A 23,675-nucleotide genomic window follows, 5' to 3' on the forward strand; every position below is an offset into this window, starting at 1 on the left:
AGTCTTTGTAAATGTGGAAAATCAGCTCTCCAATTGTGAATAAACATGTATTTGCGGCCTAACGAGTACGCTGATTGGGTATGATGTCCTTACCTCAATAAAATACCTTGAAACTGTAACACGAGTGGATGAATTCTCGGATGCGTATGGTAGTTGTAGCAACAAATGCTCAGGATATTCTATCTTATCCACCACGTGATGTATTCCAAGTTTAGCACCATGTTCACATTAAGAGGCTGACACTAGAATACTGATGCATGTATCTGATGCAGTGAAACACGAACTTAAACGAGTCATGATTCGAACAGTCGTTACTGATGATGCTGTCATTACTGTGTCACTTTTCCGTGGCATAGAGGTAGACGAACTGTGGATTGTTTTTGGAGGGCAAAAAACTATCTATCAATGACCTTTCAAATGCAATAGGCAATGAGTGATCACACACACTTATTGTGATCCATGCCTTTACCGGTTGTGATACAGTTCTCCCTTTGTTTGAAAGGAAAAAGACTGCATGTGAGATATATATATGATTGATGGCATTTGAAGATGTGACTTTAACATTAAGAATGATGATTGATGAACCTAAATCACTGGGGTTTTACTATAAGATCGCACAAACTTAACAGATTGGGTTAACATGATTAACGAAGCAAGAAAATAACTATTTGCGCAAAAGGAAAGGTTAATTGAGGCTATTCCCTCAACTTGGTCTAGTGTTTTCCAGCATGTAAAACGTGCAATATACTAAGGCATGTGTTTAGGGGGACGAGCTTGGAATTGGCTCTTATGCTACCCAGTCCTGGCGCTAATGGATGGCGAAGGGACAAAGAGGATCCCTTTAAAAAAAACTCTTTCTGAGGCCTCATCATTTTGTCAGAAGCTTGTACATGTGGATGTAAGAAAGGATGATGCGGTCGTTGTTAATGTGGAAAATAGGATCTCCCGTATACTGCATTATGTGCATGTGGTGGTGATCGTGAATAAACATGTATTTTTGGCCGAATAGTAGTAGAAGTTTAAAAAATGTTTTAGTACTTTAGTGATTTTATTTGGTTTTAATCAATCTATCCAAAACTCTGCATCGAAGATATGGATTGAGGACTCATATTTGAAATTTACGCCAGATTGTTTTTTTTTTTACTGGAAGTGTTTACTTTGTATTTAAACATTTACAACAAAATAGAATACGTGGTTTTGATGATAGCTTAAAGCCAAAAATTTAATGACCAGCACAAAAAAACAACATTTTCTTTACATTTTGAAAAAAAGTTGAATATATAAATAAGAAATTGATACTTCTATGTCCGCCGTTTTGGATATTACCGGAAGTAAGGGGTTTAAAGAAATATTTCTTATACATTGTATCCATGAGAAGCACCAAAGAAAGGTTCCTGCATAATGTAATGATAGTAGCAATACGTTTAAACATATTTCAATTACCCTCCCTAAAAAATAAGCTTATTTTAGTACAATGTCCGTCATATTAGATTTTACCGGAAGAAGGGTTTTTAAAGACATCTAATCTATATTATATATCCAAAAGTAGTAAAAAACAAATGTTTTTACCACATATTATGATAGTATCATGATTATAACACCTTTTCACATACTAGCCTTCGATATTGGGCGGATTTAAGTATGAAGTCCGCCATTTTGGACTTTACCGGAAGTGCGACATTTTTTTCAAATGCCTCCCTATCTGAAATGAAAGAATAATAGTTAAGGAAGGTCTAAGCCAAATTTCATGCTTGTAGCAGGATGTGCACAATTTTTCACAAATCCGCCGTACTAATACTAGCGTTGTGCTACTTAGTTTTAAGCGTATTACCATATATAGGACAAAGTTATGTCATCTTGTACTGTACACAATCGGTCTAATTTCTATTCAACTTAGCCATTAAAGGGGAGACAACTCTAAAAGTAAAAAAATGTGAATAAATGTAAATTTGTTTTAAGTTGTAAGCTTGTAACCACAGAAAGAAGTTCGGAAGACAGCATTTTTTTCTAAGTGATTTCGTGTAGGTTAACAAACTTGGCGAACAGTAATGATTTCCTTAAGGTTGGTGAGTTGGTGAACCAAAATAACTTTTTACAAAACTATGTACTACATGGTATCTGAATTGACAATTTAGTGTTTTGTAAAATAACCTTTATCAAATAATTTAATCATGGCCTAATGAACCAATCATTCCAGTAAAAGCAGAAGGTACGATGCAGTATAGATTAACTATTACAAGCTTTATGTATTATATCATTCTTAACAAACTGAAGAATCTAAAAACAAAAACAGTTTTACGATGATTGTATGTTGATATATATATGTACCAAAATGTGAGCTGTTTTGATGTTCCGGTCGGAGATTTTATATTTTTTTCCCGCATAAAATCAAAGATGCGCAAGAAATTAAAAAAAATGCTTTCGTTACAATATGCCAAAATCTTATGATCATTTTTTCTATCAAGTTTTTAAGTAAATAACTGATTTTAGGATAAAAAGGTTATTTAAACGTTTTGGACAAAATAAAACAACTGCAAAGTTAGCGTACATTATCGAAGTGTGTGGCGCTCCTCTATTGTCTTATCAAGTTCCAACATTTAACAATAAATAAATACTGTCAGGTATGGTTTCTTTTGTTTAGGTCATACACATATTTTACTTCTGTATTTAAATCATTAAAAAAAAGGATACATTTTCCATGAGAGTGAAAAAAAGAAGAATTATTATTCACCTAGGCCTGGATTCCCTTGTAATGCCAAATTTAATAACTACCATACAACATCCAGTTACACATATCTTTCACGCATATTGAAGACAAGAACAAATAACAATAAACCTTATAGGTAGACTCTACAAACAAGGTTCAAACAGGACTATAGGAGACGAATATTTGTTAGTCATTAAAAAATGAGGTAATATTAAACAGAAGATTTACATTTCAAAAGTAAATCTACGAACCATTTTTATAAAAGAACTTATGCAATAAAGTGCTGCATTCCACTAACACACTTGGCTAACGTTTTCAATACCGACCAGACGTTACTCCATTTTTATAAATCTGGAGCAGCCATCCAGCATGAGTAAGTTCAGTCGACTATATTTTTTAACCCCACTGGATACTTTTTGTGAAACACATACATTCTTAAACGTAATAAAAACATTCTTCAACGAAATACATCTAAAGCCTCGGTCACACCTTACCGGATAGCACGAACGGACCGCTAACGGATGAAAATAAAAGTTGTGTGTTGACAAAATTGTTACACGTTGGGAGTCCGTTGATGTACTGACCGAATAAAACAGAAGTGTAACGTATGGTAATTTTTGAGCATGTTCAAAACTTTGAACGGACGTCCAATGGATGAAATGTCCGTTGAACTTCCGGAAGGCGTTCGTTTTGTACGGTACTCGTCCGTTTCTGAAATTCTTATTATCAAGAAGATCGTTATTATAGGTAGCAATACACAGTTAGAAGTTTAGTTTCGCATTATGGCCCCTGTGAATTTTTTAAATATGAAAGTTTTTGTACAATAAAATTGATTTTTAGATAATTGAAGAATAATATAGCCTTCTTAGTGGGTTTATATGAACATTAAGATTGTTTTTAACATGTTTTATAGGCCATTTATATGATTGACAGTCCGTATTTTCCTATCCGTACCGTTCATAGGTCCATACATTATTGTAGTGTTTATCAACAAAGATTTTGCGCTCGATCTTTTCAATTCAATTTTATGGAAAAACGAGCAGATAAGCATATGATTTTTTTGGGACCACTTGATAGATATAAACCTATGGATTCAGGAAAGGTATTACTGTAATTGATTGAAATTTTCCTTCAGACCAAATTTTGGAGACTTTTGTGACATGTTCACCCCCCTTTTTTGCTATATTTTGTATCTAAGAAATGCAGATTGTTGCCATGGTTACACCCAAGAGGGATTATATTTCACCCTTATGACCATTAGAAATCAAATCTATGGAAAATTTTATTTCTATAAGTATATACATGCATAACACACATATAAAACATTCTTTGTTAGACAGGAGGGGAAAGAGGATGTTTAAAAATTATGAGTGTCAATTTTAAGTTTTTTTCCTAACTGTGTATTGCTACCATAAAAGAAGTTTAAATTGCATGCATGTAAAGGACGGGCGACCGGAAAAGGGAGTTCATTTTTTACCTTCATGTTTTCAAAAGTCACAAAAGAATGCTTCCTTGTGCAATGAACATTTTTTCAGCGATGTTATTTTCGACTCCGAAACTTAACATTGGAAGGAATATTTAAATAAAAGATTACATATTCCTATTTTTTTCACAATAAATTACAAGAAAAATTCCCTTGACATTTTATAAAAACTTGATCAAAGTACTGTAATAAATGTTTCACTGTTGTGCATTGTTTCCCAAATTTTCATCAAAACGCTACTGTTTTTTTTTATTAAGAAAATCACAAGTTAGCGAGCTTCTTTATGGTTGAAATATGGGTAACTGGACTCTCTTTGTGTCCATACTACATCAGGTATTTAAATCACTGAACCATTTCCCTGTGACACTGCATAAATAAAAGAGAAAACGTTAATATATATATATTTAACCAGATCAAAACCTTCCAGGTGTGGAATGAATAATATCGACAAGTTCAGTTTAAATGGAGTGAAATATAAACCGAGGTAAGTGAATCGTTACTGTTTAAAAAAATGGTTTTATAATATATTTTTTCTCTTTTCTCTTAATTGATATTTTTAATATACCAGGGGCTTCACCTACCCCACACAACTCTCTCTATATATAAAAGGAGAGCTGTTTCATCTTGTATCATTACAAAGTAAATGTTTGCCATGCAGTGAAAAAACAAACAAAACGTGTTAAAACCTAACTATAAGGTTTATTTCTATGAACTCTTGACTTAAACGGGGCTCGAGCTTCCTTTATGATGGATTTTACCAAACGAATAAAAGAAGATGCTGGTGTTTACGTCAAAGCGACAGCAACTCGAACAACAAAAACAACCAGTGGAGACCAAGAGGGCATCATCCAGTCTTCATTATTCTGTATGTATGTGCCTGTCCCATGTCAGGAGCCTGTAATTCATGCAGTGGTTGTCGTTTGTTTATGTGTTTCATATTTGTTTTTCGTTCATATTTTGTATATACATTAGGCCGTTAGTTACTCGTTTGAATTGTTTTACATTGTCATTTCGGGGCCTTTTGTAGCTGACTTTGCCGTATGGGCATTGCTCATTGTTGAAGGCCGTACGGTGACCTATAATTGTTAATTTCTGTGTCATTTTGTTCTCTTTTGGAGAGTTGTTTCATTGGAAATCATACCACATCTTCTTTTTTATATTTAAGAATAGACAGTTGTTTATCAAGTTTAAGCTCTACTAAATAAAAAATTCACCAAGAAATTATAAATTAACCACTGACGAAGTGCCTATCTTGTGACATGCACATTCATATGTGATGGGTCAAGCTTCAATCGTCATTTCAACTATTATATAAAGCATTGTTTGTGTTCCACCGCCAGAAGAATGGGTCATTATGCGCGACCACCATATTAAAAAATTAAATATATACGCCACCATATCATATTTCAAATTGTTTAAAAAACACGATTTGTTTTGTATCAAAATAAGAAATATTTGACATATGTAAAACACATAATTGGGCTGTACATTGAACGAATATGATACATAAAACGTGACCGTGTATTTACATTTTTTGTTTAAAATAGTTTTGATAAGTGACACGTTAAATTTAATGACTTGCCTCTCCATAAAGTTTTCAATTTCTTCAAAAATACACGTCTTTAGATATTTACATATACAAAGTACTCTAAATAACGAAAGCTCGTGCATCGAAATATGGAACTTATACAGTTATGAAATAATTTACTAAATATTTGGGAAGATAAGCAGTGGCTACTCGATCATATCTGACCTCAAAAACAGACAACTCGTAAAAATTAACGTTAGAAGAACAGTCAGCAAATTGTCATGGACATATACAATGTATTCATATACATGTACACATATATGCATACAGTTGCATAAATACCATTTATCGGGTCTAACTAGCTTGTAATTTCAACATTCGCATCCCAAATCCTTAATTGCGATTCTTAAATCAAGGTTCATTGAAATTCAAGTGTTTTATGGTGATCTCGATAACATAAGTATTGTTTACTTACCTTTATGTAAATAAAAGGAAAGATAGGGATATGTAATTTTTGTGTGAAAGTTGTTTAGAGATAACTTTACGTTGGCGAGGTAACAATGCTATTTGGTTTAATGGCTACCTACGTGCATTTGGTACATTATAATGGCGAATATAAATGGACGTTTTATTCTTCCTTCTAACAGGTAATTTTAAAACTTGTTTATAAGTTCGGTTAAGCAATTTTCAAATAGTTTTACCTTGTATAGTAAGGAATTAGTTGAATACATTCTGCTTGAACATTCAACGATTTGGTTATTACACTTTTACTATTTAGTATCATCATCTTATTTATTTTTAAACTTCCGTTTTTGAAAAGAACTAGAAATAATTCATTTATATTGCTTAGAGAATATCGCTAACTAAAAAGAATCAAACCTCCACAGCAGAAACGGTGTTGCGATTACCGTGTTACAGTTATATAATTTAAATGAATTCATATAATGCATTTAGATAAAATTTTCGTAAATAATTTGGTTTGTTACAATCTGTCCATTAGGCAAATTTTAAAACAAATAAAGTCGAGTGCTCCAAATTATCTTCACTTAGGGATTAACAAGGGATAAACATAAGATATGAAATGTTTACATGTTGGTAAACCAATAATGTGTTTGGTTTTGAATACATGTACGTGCACTAAAGCAAATACATGTATTTTTATATACTACACATGCTTGCACAGAATACACAAAAAAAAAAAAAAATTAAAGGAACTGCATTTGTACCATGTATGTAATATATTAACTATGATTGCAATTATTATGAGCAAACAAATATTTATCACCTCAAAACAATAAGACACGTAATAGAGCGTTCTTTGAAAACCGAGTTAAATTTTGGCAATTATAATTTTTGAAATTTATACTATTTTAAGGGTCTAAAAAGTCACTGTTTGATTAGAAGTATGGGCAAGTTATAATTGTTCAATGGTGAATTTCATGTTTGCAATTATGATGTATATACAAAAGAGACATTTTAAAATTGAAAGCAAAGCACTTTAAATGCATTGCAGTTCTTAATCGTTGATCTCGGATGCGTTACTATTGTCTTAACTACAATCCCTTTCCATTTCCACGAATGTTACCTACCTTCCGGGTTTGTAATAAAATAAGTAACATGGTTGGTGCCACATGGGAAGCAGGGTATGCTTACCCTTCCATGGTACATGAGATCACCCCCAGTTTTTGGTGGGGTTCGTGTTGCTTAGTCTTTAGTTTTCTATGTTGTGTCTTGTGTACTATTGTTTGTCTTTGTCTTTTTTAGCCATGGCGTCGTCGTTTTATTTTCGATCCATGAGTTTAAATGTCCCTCTGGTCTCTTTCGTCGCTCTTTGAAATGTATAAACTTTCAATTTCTTTGCTGAAGCTGGACAGGATTTCTTTTTACGCTTAAAGTAAAATAGATTTGACTATATGATTTCTTTTTATCGTTTTGTCTATACTATACAATAACTTTTTCAGTTACATTACTACGCTAAGTAATAACAAAAATGACATACAATACTAAGCTCTTTCCCCTTTGAGTATTTTTTCAAATAGTCTATTAGATTCAAATACCAGTATTAAACACTTCAGCACAAGTTGTTTCCCATTCCCAGTTAGAGACTGGTTCTTAACTGGACAAACTGACTTGTCGCCCCCTAATGGTGTACGTGAGACGTCATGATTGTGCACTCAAATAATATAATTTTGATTTACTTTAAGGCTTAATTTTGATATTTTGCTTCAAGCGACATTGGTCACATGCAAGGACCATCATGTTCTTTTTTGCTAGAATGTCTGAACCATACATTCAAATTAAAGATATTTTGATCAAAGGGTGTGACCAATGTTTTTCCGAAGGAAAAAGTTCTTACAACATAAAAACAGGCAATCTTGACAAAATCCTGTAAAATATTACACTTTTGTGACTGTCAAACTAGTTCAAATGAACAGCAGACAGAAAATGCACATAGTTTATCTTAATTTGCATAACATAGATCATAACTATTGGGTTTTGCATACAATACTATCAAATGGAATTTTAATGGCGTTAAAAGAGTAACATACGGTTTTCAAATAAGGCCAATATAAATCCTTCATGGCACTACTGACCTTTCTGAATAAATCATCCTATTATATGAAATAAGTTACGATATCAAAGTTTTTCAACAGTGAAAAATGAGTAAAAAATTTAATAATTAACAAAAGTAACACTTTTTAAAAGTTTTTGATGGGGTTCGTGTTGCTCAGTCTTTAGTTTTCCTATTTTTGTGTTTTATGTTTTGTTGTTTGTCTGTTTGTCTGTCTTTTTTTAGTTATGGTATTTTCAGTTTATTGCCGACTTATAAGTTTTAATATCCCTTTGCTACCTTTCGCCTCTCTTTTATAATTACATGGTATATGATACGTAACAGAATATTAAGGTAATATCAGTAGATCAGAAAACATTTCAAGAAAATAGAATAAACAGTCAAACTTAAGAAACCACACAAAATATCACTTGATAGACATTCCCAAAAGCAGATATGTAGTTGATATATTCTTTGTAATCTTTCCGGAATTTTCTCAATAAAAATGTAACAACATAAACTCATTTTTGTCTAAATCTAACATTTCCTTTTAATGTATTAAGATTGAAAATCCGCATTGTTATACCAAAAATTATAATGAACAGGAAACCTTTTTTTTTGTTCTTTCCGTAATGGTGATGTTCTTACATAATGCATCCCATTTATCAGTTGGTTATCCATGCTATCGCTTTAGAAGTTCAGTGGTCTTCGTGTACCTTGATTATCAAATGATCAAGATTTAAAGAGTGAATGGTTGAGATATAAAAAAAACTATAACCCGCGTCATTTTACTGTCCGAAGCTAGCAAACTCGTCAGCGATTGTCTTTGTCTTTTTTTTTCAATAATATTTGTTTTCGTTTTATAATAGTTTGTGCTGACGAAAGGTCTTTGAGTATTTCTTTTTAAGTAAGTCTTTATTTTGTAGACTCGGGACTATTTTTAGCAGGACAAATTGTTTTGACACCTATCCTTATTTGAAAACCGTATGTTGCCCTTTTAACGTCATTAAACAGGGAAATGTTAGGTTCAAATAATTCCATATTTTGGTATGTTAAATAATAAAAGTGATTTTGTAGCTGGGAAAATTTCACAGCAATAAAACGAAAAAAGATTAAGAAATTGAAACCAATATTTATTTCATTTTATCTTAATGATCAAGAACTTTATTGGGTTTTAAAGCTCTTTATAGCATCATAAATATAAAGTGACCTTTAAGTTAGAATAACGAACAATTTGGCCAAGTTAACCAAGCAAGATCGTAAGTATTGCTCCTTTCTATATTCATTTTATTATCTACTGGATAAAACAATATGGAGTTAAATTTACCACCAGAGTCTCTAGAAACGGTTTTATCAAAGTAACGTAAACAAATACTTTTGTTCAAAGACGTGCAGATTTTCGGGTAAATCCTATAGTGTTTGTAAAAATATTGTGACCATTATAATCGTCTTGCATTAAGTTGTGCACTTTTAGTATGTTTTGTTTGGAAGGGCTTTTAATGAGGAAGAGGAGGGAAGAGGTGTTGTACCTTTGTATTCTTTAATGAAGTGCACGTAGAAATTATTTTGACATGATCGAACAAACAATATCCTTCTTTTTCATTCGCTGCCATGAATTTTACCTAACAATCCCTTAAATTTTACGTCCCAAATTACTCAAAATGTGTATGCGTACAACAGAAACTCTCAAAGATTGTATCTTAAAGCCGAACGGAAGAGTTCCAAGTAGCCATACTATTTTTCATAATTTAACCTGCTGAGGTTTGGGAATAGATACTTTAGGGAGGACTAAGATATATTCGCCTTGTTAGGTGGATGTCTTGTTGATATATACTACGAATCTCCTTATATTCATATTTGAAACGGTTGTGTAGTTCAATGATTATACTACTATTGTTTAAAGAATGTAGTAAATGTTACTTGCCTTTCCTTTTTGTGTAGGCATATCAAAGTTAAAAAACCAATAAAACCCATGTGTATTTCTTCTGCAAATAACTATTTTACTATACAAATAAGGCGTACAGATAAACCGAAGCAATATTCATGAAGCAAACAAATATCATCTCCTGATATTCTGCTTCTGTTGCGATTCAAATAACGGTTGACGTCACAATTTATTTTAGGGGTGCTCTTCGCAGTCCGCGTCTTAGCAATGTCGATTTTTTTACAACAGTGTACGTAAATAAAAAAAAAGTTTATACGCATTTGGATTTTTTCCCCAAAATTTTTCAAATGACTCGTAAAGAAAATGGAGGTAACATGTGATCAATTCGGATATTCAAATATGTCACATGACTTTCACGAGCATCTAACAATTAAATGATTAATTATAGAAATTACAGACAAAGTTAAGTTTTGCTTTGTAATGCAACCATTATACACATAGCCAAACTGCATTAATTTCTCCGTTACAACAATTATTTTATCTTTAAATAAAAGGAATAACAAACAGACGTCATAGAAATGTAAACACAAATATTAATTTTCTTCTGGATTATTTGTATTTAGGTTGACATTTGAGTGGTATAATAATTTATCATATGATTTAAAGATGGACATATTAGATTCTCTAATCCTTTACACTCGTTTGAAACTGATAACGTCGGTCATATCCACCAGTTTAAAGGAAGATCAAAACTTTAAAGGTTTTTAAAATATGTGAAATGTAAACTACAGTACTGCTTATTGTACACCATAACGATAAAATAGCAAAGAATGTATATTTATTACAAAATAGCATCCTATATATATTTTAAGCAAATCTGTCAGATATAATATTTTTTATATATAGAACAAAACTGATATATATTTGTTTAAAAAAGCTCCCCTCAAAAGGTGACTGGAAAATAGATTCTGAAATTATATCACTTTGTACTTGCGACCGACATTAGAACCCTTGGCAAAGTCGTCCATTTGGCTGAGCATGCAGCAACGTAAGTCAGAATGGGGACGTTAAATCCGATGCTTCGCGTGTATTAATAGGCAAAATTTATGTTCCTATACTTTATACTCTAATTTTTACCAGTGGCAGTCAAAATTTCCCCGACCTTCATCCCAGACAACCTCTATTCTAGAACCTACCCGACCTTCATCCCAGACAACCTCTATTCCAGAACCTACCCGACCTTCATCCCAGACAACCTCTATTCCAGAACCTACCTTTTGTACATTTATTGTTAAGTTATTCCTGTCCTGAATTGGCAATAAATATTTTCCACTGAAATTTAAGCAACCAACAATCAAAATCATCATAAACCATCTACAAAATTCAGAGTAAAATATTCTCTATATTATATTACTATTGATATACATAAATTAGAGCGTTATTTTTCTCGTTTGAATTGTTTTACGTTTGCCATTTCGGGATATTTTATAGCTGACTACACGGTATGAGCTTTTCTGATTGTTGAAGGCTGTACGGTGACCTATAGTTGAGTTGTTAATTTCTGTGTCACTGATTTGGTCTATTGTGGATAGTTGTCTTATTGGATATCATTTGATTAGGGACTTTCCGTTTTGAGTTCAGTATTTTTGTGATTTTACTTTTCACATAATGTTAAGACAACATCTAAATTAACGCTCCATTTCGATATTTTGATTATTTTGGCTTTGTCATTCCAGAGTAACTGAACTTCAACCGTAAGAATTAATGTTTATTTTCACAAATCGAAGAAACTGATTTTCTCCAATGTTGTAGGAAGCTCCCTTGTGATTTTAGATTTGTCGGTTTGTAGTTCTAGAGTAATGGAACGTTAACTGTTACGTTTAGTGCTATTTGTAACCAATCGTACACTAACTCTAGTATTCCCGGATTGATTTTGATTTCTTCCAAGTTTACAATACTGTGGGGTTTGATGAAGGGAAGTTCCTGTTGAAAAATAATAAAAAAAATAATTTATTTTTATTTTCAGCGAAACAATATTATAAATTAAGACTTTTACTTGACTAAATGTGCTTTTAAATTCTTAGTCTTCACATTTTAAACTTATCGGAGCTTTAATATGGGAATTCAGAATATCAAACAGTAATGTAAATATGTATTTGGTTTAGTTCATTATATATTTAATGCCAAAGTTGACTGTAATTTACCGATGCTCATTTCTCACAAATCTGCATATGCAAATAATGGTAAAGAATTTAAAATGAGGGATTCGCGTGAAATCGGCAAAGAGTGAGAACAGAAGTGCCGACAGGATTTACCTTACCCGTTGTCTATGCATCACCAGCCATCCAAGTATACATTAATTCATAAAATAGAAAATACTCGGTAATTAATTCAGAGATAAAACGACTAGTTTGGTATCGTTTAAATAAAAGGAAGATATCAGACCGCAAAATATGACACCAGTGAAATAAGAAAGACACATCGTATCGGTTTTAGTGAGAGGTTTAGCTAGCAATAATCCAGGTTACCCTTTATAAGGAAAGTGTCTATACTTAGTCAGGAATAAGGCAGTTGTTTTCCATTCGTTTGATGAGTTTTAACTGTTGCCATTTATTAATGGACTTTCTGTATTGCATTTTCCTTGGAGCTCGGTATTTTTATTATATTTTACACGTCATCGACCTGTCGACCATTAAACTTATGTAGAATTATGTGGATTAGAATAATTTTACATATTTATCTATATTTTTATAAACCCTTTTCCATTCCAGAATTAAGAATGTCATCACCAACGTACAGTCCATTTTTCAGTGGTAAGTATACAGAAATAACTAGATAATTTATACATAGTAACGACCTATCATGTTTAAGTAGGATAGACGCCCGCGAAAACATTATCTAGCTTAAGTTCTCGACTGAGTGTCATTTCTTAAAAATGCGAGATCGATACCTTTCTTATAATTATACTTATATACAATATACAATTATGGCCCGTTGAAGAGGTGAATATCCAAAATTGTCAATACGAGAAGGTTATTTCATTGAGGGCGCAGCCCGAAGTGAAATAACTTTTAAGGGTTGACAATTTTGGATATTCATCGACTCTATGGGGCCACAATTGCTTTATTATACCGAACTAACATTGGAAAGGCCTTTCGAACACTTCTTTAGACTTTACACAACAGTCAACACAAACACACAAGCTGAAAATACCTTTACGGCTTTGTGTTCTAGAATTTCTCGAATGTACAACAAAGGTAGAATCTTTTTGTAAAATATTGATGGCCCTGAAAAGGACCGTTTATAAGAGACACGGCTGCTGGCACACTTTTCATGACCACTGCCTTATTTCCATTTCTCTCGGTGGGCTTCCAGTGTAACGTGCACGCTGCCATTTTGTTTATTTACGTCTGTGACGTCATTTTCATGGGAGGTAACTCAAGTACAAATCAACAAACTGAAAAGGTTATTCACCGGTGAATAATAGGGTTATTCACCGCTGGTGCAAATTTTTAGGGTTATTCGTCCTTCCTTGCAATTGAATGAAAAACAACTGAATTATTCCATGTCACGTGATAACGTTTCACCCAATAGAATTGTTTAAAATATATGTAAGGTATAATAATATACAATATTCAGAGATAAGTTGACATACGGTATACAATGTTCACGCTTTTGGTTTTAATGTAGCGACTGTCATACTAGTGTGAGGTTTCAATAAGTTAGATATACAACCAGGATTAATTCACCATATTCGACATAAGGAAATGCCTGTACCTTGTCAGGAATGGGACAGTTTTTTCCCTGTTTGTTTGAGCATTGAATTTGTCATTTGAAAAATGATTTTCCAGTTTTAATTTTCTGTTGGAGTTTGGTATTTTTCATTATTTTAACTTTTTTTTTTAGATTCATGTGTTTCATTCAATAAAGGAAACTGCGAACCTTTCACAAGACTAATCGATCCATGTAGTTGTACAAAATACTTTCAGTGCGTGAATAAGGAGGTTATTCCCCGAGAGTGTCCGAAAGGTACTGCATATGATCACACAGTACCAGTGGTATCGAGTGCGTATTGTACAAATGAAGCAAATATCATTATTCAACAGATATGCACACAAGACACTCCTTGGGCAAGGTGTAAAGTGACGGCCAATGTATCAGGTATTTTAATAATTTTCAACCTCAATGTGCATAAAAAGAATACTTCTGAATAAAGGACGAACATACATTACTTTCTTCATTACACAAATGACAAATTCTTTAAAACTATCATGATTCAACAGTGACATTTTTTCATTAGATTTCAATACTGAATATTGTATTAATTATAAATAAGAAAATGTGATATGTTTGCCAATGCGACAACTCTCCATTCAAGTCATAATGTGTAAAAATTTAACCATTATATGTCAAAGTACAGTCTTAAACACGGAGCGTTATCTCACAACGAACAGCAAGACATAAAGGCTTACAAATAATAATTATTATTGTAAAACTGCAAATACAACTACACTCCACCACCTAGGATTGATATTGAACACTTTGTTCAAAAACTCGTTTTTACGGTATTTGTGGCGGTAAAGAATCAATACGTAAACTTGTATTCATATTGAAATATAACTATTTTGCTATTTCTAGATTCTGAATTACTCAAAATTCAAGCAAGATGCACAGGTTCAACAGAAGGTACAACTATAGGTCCTTTACAGAACAATTCAAATGTGGGCGCCATTGTAGGCGGCATTGTTGCTGGACTACTTGTTGTGATTCTTTTGATAGCTGCATATATTCTTTATAAAAGAGGATATGTGCCATCACTTACTTTAAAAAAGAAAAGATTGCAGAGGTAATTATTGATCTCGCTTTGTCTTACTAGAGTTACGAGGTATTTGTTTTTTTTTCACATATTGCACAATAACCTGCTCTCGGAATTAGTATAAGTAAGCAAGCTTTCAATTTGGAAAGTTTTCTTATTTGTTGTGTTTGGATATTTGTTTTTGGGTACCACGTGGACCATATACTTAGACCAAGTGTCTTCACACCTCTTCTGTTGATGGGATTGCTCATAGTTATATCCTTTTATATTGTGACAATTTACATGTTTGCTATTCCAGACATGGATTTCGACGTCACCAAATGTGACTTATCATCAAATTTGACTAGCCAAAAGGAAACGACGGTGCAACACATTGAAAAGGAAATGACAACCCTCACGCAGCATATAAGTTAATCCCCTGGTTTTTGTAGGTTTCGTGTTGCCCAATCTTCGATTTCTATAAAACATTGTTTGTTTTGTTAAATATAAAAAAGAAGATGTGACATGATTGCCAATGAGACAACTATCCACAAAAGACCAAAATGACACAGACATTAACAACTATAGGTCACCGTACGTCTAGTAATTTTAGACTGTCCATTTGGTATCTATAATAATTGTTAATTTTTCAGACAAAATTTATACGACTGTCTGACAAGGATGGGAAATAGTATGACGTACTGTTGTCCACCAGTCCGTCCACATGTAGCACAATACAATAGTCACGTTTTGTTTTAACGAATGCGTTATACAACAATTCGATTTATTCCTTTGAAACACGTATATGCATACGAAGAGCATACCAATCCTTCCGAGTTAGATTTTAAAATCAAATGAATAAATATTCGAGTTACTTAACGATTTACCTTATTTAATAGTAAATTGATCTTAGAAATATGTACGATCACGATACATGCTTATAAAGTTGTCAAGGCGTAAGTACATATAATTTATTGCATGCATGTTTGTTTGTTTAACATTTATTACATAATATTTTAGCAAACACCCACTTCATAATCAACCATCAATAACAAATCCTCAGTACTTTGGTCAGCCAGGAATGCACATGACTATTGGTGACCATCGGGATCACGACATATATGAAGAATATGCCACTATTGATGATACTGGGGTAGGTGTATCTGATACAATTATTCTTATTATGTTAAACCCTCATAGGGTAATTCTGAAAAGTAAAATCACTAAAATACTGAACTCCGAAGAAAATTATTAAAAACGGAGTCCCTAATCAAATGGCAAAATCAAATAATAAAACACATCAAACGAATGGACAACAACTGTATTATACCTGACTTGGTACAGGCATTTTCAAATGTAGAAAATGGTGTATTGAACCTGGTTTTATAGCGCTAAACCTCTCTAGAACATTCTATAGTGTCAGCAGTTCTTGTCCCACTAGAGATCTGTTGATTAATCAATTCAGCTATAAAACATCATACAGTTGTCTCCCGTTAAACGTTAATGAATTTCTAAACCATCTGTACATGTAAATTATCTGAATATTATGAAGGTAGTTAATTTTGAACTAAAAGCACACCAACCAAGACAAAGCGGTAGCCATTCCATATAAAACATTAACAAATATAATATTACACATGACAATGTATACAACTATAAAGACAACCAAACCAGCAGCGGTAGTTATACCGGTATTCAGGCGTGTTTCTAGATGCAAGGCATTATTTAAAATATCAAAATACATTGAGTGTATGCAAATAGGTATGTGCTACTTCTTTTTCTTTAAAATAAGTCGCATTCGTAATTTTTAACGAATCCATGTTTTTCTAAGTATTTTCCATAAACACATATTTTGTTTATATTAAAAGAACGGTTAACTATTTGTTTGTTGTTATGTTACTGTTTCATTCACAAATACCCGCTACAATCTCTTTAAATTCATGTAATTTTTTGTTGTAAAAATGGTCTTTTATCATTAATTTAGGATGATCCTCATTTGCCCGAGAGAGCACCTCGTCTACCAGAGAGGCCACCGTCCCTTCAATCAAACGGAACTAATAGTGGTGATCGAAAGATATCTGTGACTTCCGTTCAATCATACATGGAACCTTCACCCACACTCAAATATGGGTTCACTAATCGTGGATTAAATATTTCAGAAGAAAATACGGATTCGAACGGGAATGATCGATTTTACACTGAGATTTTTCCAGACCCGCCATCCAATGGACACATTCAATTCACTCATTTGCATAATCAACCGGAAGAAGAAATTTCACCCTATGATAATTCACTTCATGTATAAGTGTTAGAAGGGAGATAAATACATGTTCTTGTGCAATATGTGCCAGATATTTATAAAAAAAACATATAAAATTGAAATTGTGATAATACGAGTATATAATGATTGTTATTGTACTACTTTGATATTTGTCTGTTTATTGTTTGTGTTTGTATTGTTCATCATAAGTATAACAAAATTTATAAAAAGAGTTTTTTCCTTTTTTCTGGTATTTAATCAAATGAAAAATGTCTCATTTGAACTTATTTAGTCACCAATTTATACATGTATCAGCCCAATGAAACAAACCGTTTTAGTATGATGCTTTGCGTTCACGAAATGGTAAAATGTTTGAAATGAGATAATTTTTTGTCACTTGAAATTTGAAGTTCTTTAAACTCAAAATTTGCTTTCAATTACTGATGCATAGAGGTTTCATTAAAAAAAAAATATGCAAATTTCTGTATTTCAAATTTCAAACCATAAAGTTTAAGAACGTATTCTTTGACAATTGGTCTGTAGTCCACATCAGTTGAATAATACTGAAAACAAAAAGTGTGAAAACGAGCTAAATCTGAATATATAATCTTTATTTGTTGTGATATCTTGATGAAAGTACAGTTGTAACAAAGTCATACTTGGTTTCTTAAGAATTCAGGAAAGTATCCTATGAAAAAACAACAGTTTATGATTTGCTTGAAGCATGTATGTATGTATTTAAAGTCTTAGCTTGCCAAATAGTTTTGCCAATCTATATGGAGTCTAAAGCAGTTAAAGAACTTTGTTTTAAGAAAATAATGAAAATACGAAAACGAAAACGAACGAATTCTGATGTTATCGTTTAATCTAGTGAGTTCTGGTCAATGTTTTAATTGTAAAATACTATGTTTTTTTGTTAGATATCGAGAAATGTATTTCAATTTCGAACAAGTACGTTACAGTTTATTATTATGTGATATCTTGTATAATGTGTGTTTGCCTTGATATAATAATAAATGAATAAAAACACACACAGCACAAACAAAAACTAATCTAAGCCCCTGTACAATAACAAAAATAAAATAAACAACCACAAAAAAAAACCACTTTAAAACTCCTTAAACCAAGAAAGCATTTAGGGGGACGCTTATCCTGTCTATGCATCCGACCTCGCTTCTTAAATTTGTAGTTGATGCGATTCCCTCAGATTTTGTTTGTCTGTTTGATTTGTTTCTCAATCGATTTAAAAACAACTTCTGTTGCCTTAATTGATCACGGTCGCATTCAACCGACAGTTGTCGAAACATAATTTTTGATGTCCGAACAACCATTGTTATCATATTTTACCCCTTCTAGAGCACCTGAGATCACCGTAGTTATTGGTGCGGTTCAAATTACACAGTTCTTACTTTTCTATGTTATGTTTTGTGTACTGTTTGTCTTTTATTTTTAGCCATCCGTTTATTTTCGACTTATGAGTTCAAAATTTACCTTTGGTATCTTTTGACTCATTTGTACACGTTTACTATTTAGAGTGATGAAATGCCAAAAAAAGAAGTAAGATTAAACACTGAATTTCCTTAGCATCTTGTGTATATCCGTTTAACATTTTATATTCCAACATAGCGCTTCTGTGTAACACAGCATATTTTATACCTTTCTTGATTTCTGTATATTGGCTAATAAAAGATTTCAAAAATGTAGACCAAATACATATTTTAAGATATAAAGCCCTTTGGTAAGATATCTGTTCTAATCAATTCAGAACTTTACTGACAAATATTGTCGAATAATTCATTATACAGGTTATTAAAAAAACATTCATATGCACAGAAGCAATTACAACAAAAGATGTGTAATGCAAAATTTAATTTATATATCCCTGAACAGTCTCTATTTCATTATTGTCAACTTTTCGTTTTTGTCGAGTAATAAATTATTATCAGTTAAACACAATTACAATTTTTTTTTACATCTAACAGAAGCTCCATTATATTAGCTTTCCTTGTAAACGACATATGCAATAATATTCAACAAACTCAAATCAACTTTAGTCATTTTTTAAAAATGTATTTACAATGCATCGAATATAAGTTGTATTTGCCAGTTTACTTTCCACAGGTTAAGACAAAAGCCTAAATCGGGTTTATCCTTACTTGTTGAAATCAACCAGTGCAGAATAAAATACATGAAATATATCAAATTTATCATAAATAAGAGTCATATCAATGTACGTAACAACCTATCCTCATCGCTCCTGTTTTCTGATATGTAGTGATCCCAAGCGACATATCAGAAAACGGGAGCGATGAGAGATCGGTTTTTAATTGGATTGCTTCTTACACCTGCAAAAGGTTTAATATGATATAACTATGATAATTTGCTGAGTCTTCACATTTGATTTTAAAAATAAATATTACACGCCATGAATTAAACATTATTATATATATATATAATGACTGAATAAATAGTCAACGATCAATCTTACAGGGCGATGGATCATGTAATATGATTCTATACACTACAAAATATAATATATAACAAGTCAAAAAGGGTACAACATCACCATTAAATAACTATAAAATATACAAATATTAGATATTTCGGATAACAGATATCCTTCTTCGGTAATTGCACAATGACAAATGAATCATGTCAATTCAAATTGAGACTCTATCAAAATCTTGATTTATACAATTTAAGCGAACGCTGGAACAATTTTAAAATTTCCAAACACACCGCAAAAACTACAGAAATATGCCAAAAATAAAAATAGTTATTTACGATGTGAAATGGCACAACTCTAGATTTCCAAAGGTTGTGACAGTTGAGATGTTATAACTGCATTGAGGGCAGTCCTCAATCAAAAAAATCAAAAATGTCCTAACCGATCCAGGATGGTATAAATTAGACAACGGTAGGGCAATTACAACAGAAACTACATATTTAAGCCTCCCAAACGAATAGCAGTCTAATAATGATTGAAAAAATAAGTTTTGTATAATGAGGTGAAATAATTGAACGTGGCAACGTACTTATACATCATCCCGAATCAATGAATATATTGCAATGTAACTTGCAAAACCCAGAATGTTGTATACCTCCTTCAGTGTCGATGTGGCATGCAGTATGTTGGCGAGACAGAGCAGCCATTTAACAAACGCATGAATGGTCATCGAAGTGACTACACTTGCAAGCCCGACCTACCCGTAAGTCGTCACTTGAGATCACCTGGACACACACAAGCTGATCTCAAAAACCTTACCATCACGATCATAGACCACAACGAGGGTTGGTCGAAGGTCGACAGAGTCGCTCGGGAAAGATTTTGGATAAGAAAGTTACGGACAGTCTCCCCAGAGGGTATAAATGAAAAAAATAGAACGAGTCCCTCATTTTCCTGTGACTACCTGTTTCAAACAACGCCGGATTTAGTACTGGCTTTACAGTTCGAAATTATTTTAAAATAACAGTTTAAATTACAGGTTTTCATTGATTCGGGATGATGTATAAGTACGTTGCCACGTTCAATTATTTTACCTCATTATACAAAACTTATTTTTTCAATCATTATTAGACTGCTATTCGTTTGGGAGGCTTAAATATGTAGTTTCTGTTGTAATTGCCCTACCGTTGTCTAATTTATACCATCCTGGGTCGGTTAGAACATTTTTGATTTTTTTTTGTTTGAGGACTGCCCTCAATGCAGTTATAACATCTCAACTGTCACAACCTTTGGAAATCTAGAGTTGTGCCATTTCACATCGTAAATAACTATTTTTATTTTTGGCATATTTCTGTAGTTTTTGCGGTGTGTTTGGATATTTTAAAATTGTTCCAGCGTTCGCTTAAATTGTATAAATCAAGATTTTGATAGAGTCTCAATTTGAATTGACATGATTCATTTGTCATTGTGCAATTACCGAAGAAGGATATCTGTTATCCGAAATATCTAATATTTGTTATAGTTATTTAATGGTGATGTTGTACCCTTTTTGACTTGTTATATAATATATATAAATACCAGTAGCATGTTGGGCTGATGTTTTAAATTAGACGAATTATATACAGATGTATTTCAGCCTTGTATCACCATCACTACTAGTAATCCGATGGGTCAAATCTGTTGTAGAGTCTTCACTGGTTCAGACGTACTTATAATATAATTATTTATGTGACTGCATCTTACATTAATTTGAAGGATCCTTTACAATAGACAATGCAGCTGATCTGTAACAATTCCATCTTTATGCCTTATATATCATATACTGTGTTACATGTACGATGCTAGATTAAAGCTGACGAGGAAAGGTAACACCGACAGCTTTATTATTGAAGAGCCTTGGTGGTGGGGTGGTCTAGTTCGGCGGACACAAAGCAAGCCGATTTGGTGCCACGATATCTCAGTAGCATGAATTGGAATCCCGGAGAGGGAACAACAAAAAATTGCGAAATCAAATTTACAGATCTAACATTGTTGGGCTGATGTTTAGACGAATTATAATATACATGTTCTGAGTTTCTGAACACAAAATTACCATTTGGGCTGTTAATGATTTAGCTTTCATTAGTCCGAACAAACCTTTTGTCAGTCAAAATTGTTTTTTCTATATTGTTTCATTTTGACGCTACTGTTAAAAGAAAGATAAAAGGGTGAAAATTTGTATTGACCAAGAGGCGATATTGTTCTTATTTCAACCTCTAAAGAGAATGTTTTGAATGAGTTGACAAATGTAGCAACCGGTACCGATAAAGGACTCCAATATCTGTACAAAAGTTGGTAAATTCAAAATGAACATTTAAGCGAAAAAGAACAATATATTTTTTAATCGAATAAATGAAGAATAAATCATTAAAACCAAACAGAAACGCCAGTGTTTTAATTAAGATTTCTCCTAAAAGCTCGAAATATAACCTTACCTCATCAATATTATTGACATCACAAAAGAGCTGCAACAGGTAATGACAGATTGTTTTTGTTTATGTAACATCGGTGGTGCTGGTTAATTATGGTTCATGGTATATAATTTGACAAGACTTAGTTAACACAAACAATAGTAAGCAGTTTTAAAAGGTGACACCAGGAATCAAAGTTGGGACCGTATTGAATACAATAAACTCATCATAGATACCAGGATTGACATTTTATATTTACGCCAGACGCGCGTTTCGTCTACAAAAGACTCATCAGTGACTTTCGAATCAAAAACTGTTTAAAAGGCCAAATAAAATACGAATTTGGAGAGTATTAAAGACAAAACATTCCTAAAAGTTTTGCCAAATACAGCTGAGGTAATCTATTTCTGAGGTAGAAAAGCATTAGTATTACAAAAATTCAAATTTTGTTAACAGTCAACAGGTATATCTCCTTTACATCGTAGACAGATACTCAATGATAAAACGAAAGCAACAGTGTCCAAGTGTACAGTATATACTTTTATACTGCATTTTTCTCTCTCTGATTTGTAAAAAAAGAGGGACGAAAGATACCAAAGGGACAGTCAAACTCATAAATCTAAAACAAACTGACAACGCCATGGCTAAAAATGAAAAAGACAAACAGAAAAACAATAGTACACACGACACAACATAGAAAACTAAAGAATAAACAACACGAACCCCACCAAAAACTAGGGGTGATCTCAGGTGCTCCGGAAGGGTAAGCAGATCCTGCTCCACATGTGGCACCCGTCGTGTTGCTTATGTGATTACAAATCCGGTAAATAGTCTAATTCGGTAGGTCATATTCATGAAAGGGAAGGGGATTGTAGTTACGACGTAAGGAACATATCCGATATCATTTGTGAAACGGTTATTCCATAACGGTCAACCAACTCGTGATGGCGTCCGTAAAATTTACGAAGTGATGATTTCAACTTCACCATTTGGAACTCTTGGTTTAATAGCTTCCTAGTGAGCAGCAAACCTCTATCAAGAAAATCATGATAGGAAATGCAAGCACGGGAATATCGTATCAATTGGGAGATATATACCCCGTATGCAGGTGCTGCTGGAATGTTGCTACTTAGAAATGGAAAGTTCACAATTGGAAAGCTGAACTCATCTCTTTTGTCGTAAAGTTTTGTTTTCAACCGACCCTCATTGTCAATTTCTAGATGTAAGTCAAGATATGAAGCCGACTTAACTGTATCTGTAGTATCCTTTATCTCTAGTTCGATTGGATAGATGCGTTCCACATAGTCACCAAATTTTGAATTGTTTAGTGAAAGAACATCATCTATATAGCGGAAAGTAGAGTTAAAGGATATTGCTAACTTCTTATCTTTCTTCCTAAGAAGTTCCTGCATGAAGTCAGCCTCATAATAATAAAGAAACAAGTCGGCGAGTAGAGGGGCACAGTTTGTTCCCATTGGAATGCCGACAGTCTGTTGAAAAACACGTCCTCCGAACGTAACAAATATGTTGTCAATCAAGAAATCAAGCATCTTGATAATATCAGTTTCAG

General features: G+C 32.7%; 1 protein-coding gene across 2 annotated transcripts; it reads left to right on the forward strand.

Moving 5' to 3' along the window:
* Positions 1 to 4,572: 4,572 nt before the first annotated feature.
* LOC139492916 (uncharacterized) lies at positions 4,573 to 18,048 on the forward strand. Of its 2 annotated transcripts, none has more exons than XM_071281073.1 (6): positions 4,573 to 4,674; positions 12,926 to 12,967; positions 14,061 to 14,315; positions 14,793 to 15,000; positions 15,970 to 16,102; positions 16,934 to 18,048. In XM_071281073.1, the coding sequence occupies exons 2-6, from the start codon at positions 12,934 to 12,936 to the stop codon at positions 17,252 to 17,254; spliced, it is 951 nt and encodes a 316-aa protein (XP_071137174.1). In that variant the 5' UTR covers positions 4,573 to 4,674; positions 12,926 to 12,933; the 3' UTR covers positions 17,255 to 18,048. The 2 variants fall into 2 exon arrangements, with proteins under 2 accessions (XP_071137174.1, XP_071137169.1); XM_071281068.1 differs by lacking the exon at positions 4,573 to 4,674 and adding an exon at positions 6,235 to 6,365.
* The last annotated feature ends 5,627 nt before the right edge of the window (positions 18,049 to 23,675 follow it).

This window comes from Mytilus edulis, chromosome 1, assembly GCF_963676685.1.
Source record: "Mytilus edulis chromosome 1, xbMytEdul2.2, whole genome shotgun sequence".
Taxonomy (NCBI): Eukaryota; Metazoa; Mollusca; class Bivalvia; order Mytilida; family Mytilidae; genus Mytilus; species Mytilus edulis.